The 5,000-nt window shown below is 36.4% G+C and overlaps 1 protein-coding gene across 1 annotated transcript in view; it reads right to left on the bottom strand.

The window, feature by feature from the left end:
• Window positions 1-5,000, bottom strand: part of LOC138860939 (neuropathy target esterase sws-like) — a gene marked incomplete at its 5' end in the record, with an annotated part of 12,983 nt that overhangs the window by 4,611 nt on the left and 3,372 nt on the right. Inside the window, 2 exon segments of the mRNA XM_070119506.1 lie at window positions 480-838; window positions 967-1,061. Of these exon segments, the coding sequence (XP_069975607.1) occupies window positions 480-838; window positions 967-1,061 (454 nt within the window).

The following is a 5,000-nucleotide window of genomic DNA, read 5'->3' as shown; positions in this document are numbered from 1 at the left end:
TTTTAAAAATCCCCTTTAGTGTCACTAGCAAAAGACATACTGATCATGCCATAGTATTATGCAAGTTAAAAAAAAAATACATTGTGGGACACAAAAGAAAAAAGAAAAAAACTCTTTGGTACATACAAGCTGTGTTTCCATAGAAAGAAAAAGACAAAAGAGAAATCTTTTCAGCCGTAGTCAGTGTCTCCTAATAATTTCAAGTCTTCTCTTTGTTATGACTAATTCTAATATTTTCTTACAAAGTGTAATAATCATTCATATGTATTTCTAATCCATATACTTTCTTATGTTCTTATTTCTTATTTTTGTTTATTTTCAAATTACAATATTATTCATTTACTTATGAAGTGAAATGACTGTCTGTACTTTTTAATTTGTACATGATGATTTGTTTTTGAAATTAAATGACTATTTTTTTATCACCTGTGTATAATGATTATGAAAAAGAGATCAATGTATTAGTCCCAAACACTTACCTTATTTATAAGCTCTGCTGAAAGCCCAAGGTACTGATGAAGTGCCGTAAATGTCACACGCATCAGCCTGACCATGATGATCTGAATAACACGTACAAACATGTCAGGGTGTTTGCGGAATGTCTCCTCAAAGACTTTTACAGGAAATTTCATAACAATGGAGTCTTCTTCTGCTTTGGCTTCGACAGTTTTGTACGGCTGTGGATGGCCAGTCAAGACATCACAGAAAGACAGCAGCGAGATGATAGACTCTCCAGGTAAGACCTCTTTTAGCGTAAAGGTGGTAGTGCCATCTGGCTCACACACGTACACACTCAAACGTCCAGTCTGCACTATATAAATATTTTCATCTGTCTGACCTGCAATTAGAAGGATATAAGTCAGATTCAGTTTATGTTTCAAGAGGAATACAGATATTATCATTTAGCATAAGGTAGATACTATGCAAAATAAGATACATATATAAGTATGTATTAGGTATACTTACCAACACTAAAGAGTGGCTGTCCTTTATACAAATGAATCGTCTGGACACTCTTGCATAACTCCAAAAATAAAGGCATGTCAAAGTGGCCAAAGACCCTGAAAGAGAAATATTTAACAAGGGATTAGCCTTCTTTTAAAAAATAACAAAAAATAGTCATATTCATAATTTTTCTAGCTGCATACTTAATTATTTATATCCATTTCCTGAGAGCAAACACAAGTCTTGCGAAGATCTGAACTAATGCTGACTTCTGGATTACTCAGCTCCAAACCAAAGCTAGGCAAATCTATAAGCAACTTTAATCGTCTCACATACTGCAAATTTTCACCCAACAGACCTCAGGAAAAAAATTATGAATGAGAATGCATATTTTCACAGTGCAAAAGATGTATCTGACTGGTTTCAATGTATTTCTGATGAAGTTAAAATCAAAACCTGCCAAATATACCTCTTGCACTGTAAATATATTCATTCTCATATATACCTTTTCTATATTTGTCTCAATGAACACTGTTCAGACCTCAGGATCCAACTCTATAGCCTGGCTAATGAGAATATTACTAATTGATGTAAGTCTCTCACATCCTAGACACTGCTGATCAGCCTTTTATCATCAGAGTAAAAATATGTAGTGGTTTGAATGACCTGCCCCCCTCCCCTAGCACCACAAAATGGCTAGATCTATGACTACCAAATCACACTAAGCAAACCTCATGCTGTGGGGATTACATCATATCTATTAATGCCAGCTGATGTATGGCAACACAGCATAGGGAGAGCATGTAATATTTCAATATCAAAATGGCAGCCCACTGACTAAGGCTTTAAAAAATAAACAAGATTTGTATTTTTTAATTTCAACTTTAGTTTTATTTTTTCAGTGTAATATCTAGGGTTGGAAGGCAGGGTTTAGGGTGAGATGGTGTCCAGAAACTGGTTCATTACATCACTAAAAAATAAACAAATAAATAAATAAATAAATAAATAAATACTGACCCACCTCCAGAGAGAGTCGTTACCTGAACCAAAGATTTTTTGGGGGGGACATCATGACAACTGTGTCTCTCTAAGATCCTAACTAAACAATGCAGAGGATTAATATCTACCCTAAAATTGCTGACCTAAACAAGTGTGTAATCAAGTGATACCAAGACTAGCAGCCAAGCACTGTAAGGGTGAGAGGAGCTTAGAGTGAATGTTTGTTTCTGAACAAGAATGAAAAGAAAATAACTTTTTAAGAAGTTAGAAAAAAGATATATAAATTGTATTTTCTTGCGCCCTAAGATCTTGTGTGCATGTAATAAGTATTAGCAATAAGTTATCATAGCCTATTCAGAAATATTACCCAAGCTAATCACACATCCTAGAGTCAAGGAAACGCAGAATGAAAGAGAGATATTCTCTTCTCATTTTTAACCCAATGCCGCCGGGAACATGTAATGTAAACTGAAGTTGTTTCAAGAAATGTCTTTACACATAGATGGCTCCACAAGTGCTTACATAATTTCCCTTTCCCTTAAGTATTGTTTTTTATGCTATGAATATTAATGCTGTTATCATTCTTATCAACTTTATAATCATAATAACATTTTTTAACAATACTAATAGCAATATAAGATACAAAAGAATATTTTCAAAAATCAAGGAAAAGGAAAAACAGATGAGATGGGTAGGAATAGTAATTGACTCCTTGGTGACTAAAAACTTCTGGAGCTATTTATGTGTAAGGGCAATTAACCCCTACAATCCGGATAACATAAAATGACATTATGAAAAAAATGTGGTTTGCAGGGTGGGTGACATGAACATGCCATCATGGGAAAATTTGGGTGTGAGCTGTTGTGTGCAGTTCAGCTGAAGGCCTGGGTGATGGGAAAGACACAACAAGTGCACAAAGTTCTTGGAGAGTGATTAGACTGATTTAGCATTTAGGAAGGTCTTTCCGCATTATTTCTATTGATAAAAAAGTGTGGAATATAAAGTCTATGAGCCATGTCTGGAAGATCGACGGTTCCAGGGAAGACACTATTTCCATGCTTTCGATTGTATTCCTGACAACCTGTGTTGCCTGACTCCCAGGCAATGCAGGTTGTATTACAGAAAAATTATCCCATTGGATCCGATTGCCAAGAATACAGTTAGTGGGTTACGCAAGTAGCCAACATCCCAAGCATGTAGCACGTAGGCTGGGCGTGCACGAACACTGTAACTCCCCTTTACAAAGTTATTTTGCGAAAGCTTTTCTGACATTTTCCAATGTCAACATAATCTATGTAGTATATGACTCTGTGAAAGACAGACAGACAGAAAGAAAGAAAGAAAAGAAAGAAAGAAAAGAAAGGAAGAAAGAAAGAAAGGAACATTTGGTCATTTGTGTCGTATCTTTCATTTATGTGCCATATCTCTTATTTTTTTGTAATTTTCAATATTCTGTAATATAACCTGAGTCACCAATCACAGCAGTCAGGAATATGATGTGCAGCATGAAAATGGCATCCTCCCTGGAGCCAGCACTCTTCCAGCCATGGCTTACGCACGTTACCTTCCGCATACATTAATCAATGGGAATAATGCTAAAGCCCCCCTTCTAAGTGCCAAATGAGTCTAATCACTCTCTAAGAGGTTAAAGCACCCATGGCGAGTCTTTTCCATCACTCTGGTCTTCGCTCATGATGGCAAGTTCATGTCACTCAGCCTGCAGCCATTTTGTCCAATGACAACAGGTTCATGTCAAACAGCTCTTGACTCAGATTTTTCTAAGATGGGATCATAATGTCATCTGGATCTTAGGGGTTAATATTAAAAGCTTAATAACAAAAAAATAGTTATGATTAAATAAAAAACAAATTAAATACCCAATTAAGAAATTGGTACTTATATGTTATTATTCTTGCACTTATGGACTACTTAGAGAGATGATATGAAATATGTACAAGGAAAAAAGTCTATTATCATCTGGATAAAGCAAATCAAATGACAAATATAGACATTGGAAAATGGCATAAAAGCAAAAAACGTGTTTACAGAAAAGGACAAAATCACCATTGCAAAGGGGAGGCATGGAATCATTGCGCATGGTCTACAAGCTGCAAACCCAGCAGATTGTCCACTCATGTAAGCCTGATGCCTGTATTCTGGGCCACATGATGGCAATGGAGATACAATGGGTTAATAAACTAAACTCAGAGGCAGTCAGTTAAAATAAAGTGAGCTTTTTGTCATTCTTTTAACTTTCTTTTATAGTATACTCTTTATCCCCTTTACATTTTTCCTCTTCTCAGCTGCCTCTTACTTCCCTTTATTGTATGGAGGGATAGGGGGCTGGTTCAACCTCCCTTCAACCTCTCTTTCCCCATTAATTTTAGATTTCATGTCCAACTTGTATGTTTTATGGTTGAGATGGATCTCTTTGTGTTTCCCCTGTAGCGCCTAAACTTGTGCAAGGTGTCAGTCATGTAATCATTCTCACTATTTGTCATATGGTATTCCTGAAGAGCATGTGCTCAAAAATGTCTATACACCCTTGGTTTCACAGTAGAAAGAAGAACTCTACTGTTCTGCTTCCTACCTTTTCAGCCTTAGCCTTCAATAATGATACAAGTCACTGCAGATGGAAGTACAGACTATGAAAGTTTACAAGTTCTTGGGCCCATTTCTAACCTTTTAAAGTCCAAGCTCATGCTCTCATCAACACTTCAATCTACGCTAGGATAAGTGAGTGGGATTATCTCCCTAACACTAATCAACAGATAAAAGTGCCAGCTAAAGTTTTTTGGGGGCTCTGATATTACACAGCCTGTCCTGGTATCAATGAAAAAGTCACTGAACCACAGGTTACAACTTTTAAGAGAATTCATCTTTGGCACCTTAACGTCATGCAGTCCATAATTTTCTGGATCATGCATGCCTGTGACCTTTAGATATCTGCCCCTCTCCACTGGGAAGGGTGTCTCATTCTCTCACTCTCTTGATTAGGCTATCATCTATGATCCACAGAACTTTTGGATTAGACCTCTCTGACAGATGAAAGGCAT

Source organism: Penaeus vannamei, unplaced genomic scaffold, assembly GCF_042767895.1.
Source record: "Penaeus vannamei isolate JL-2024 unplaced genomic scaffold, ASM4276789v1 unanchor285, whole genome shotgun sequence".
Lineage (NCBI taxonomy): Eukaryota > Metazoa > Arthropoda > Malacostraca > Decapoda > Penaeidae > Penaeus > Penaeus vannamei.
The sequence above is the reverse complement of the archived record's forward strand: the minus strand, read 5'-3'. Positions and strand labels throughout refer to the sequence as shown.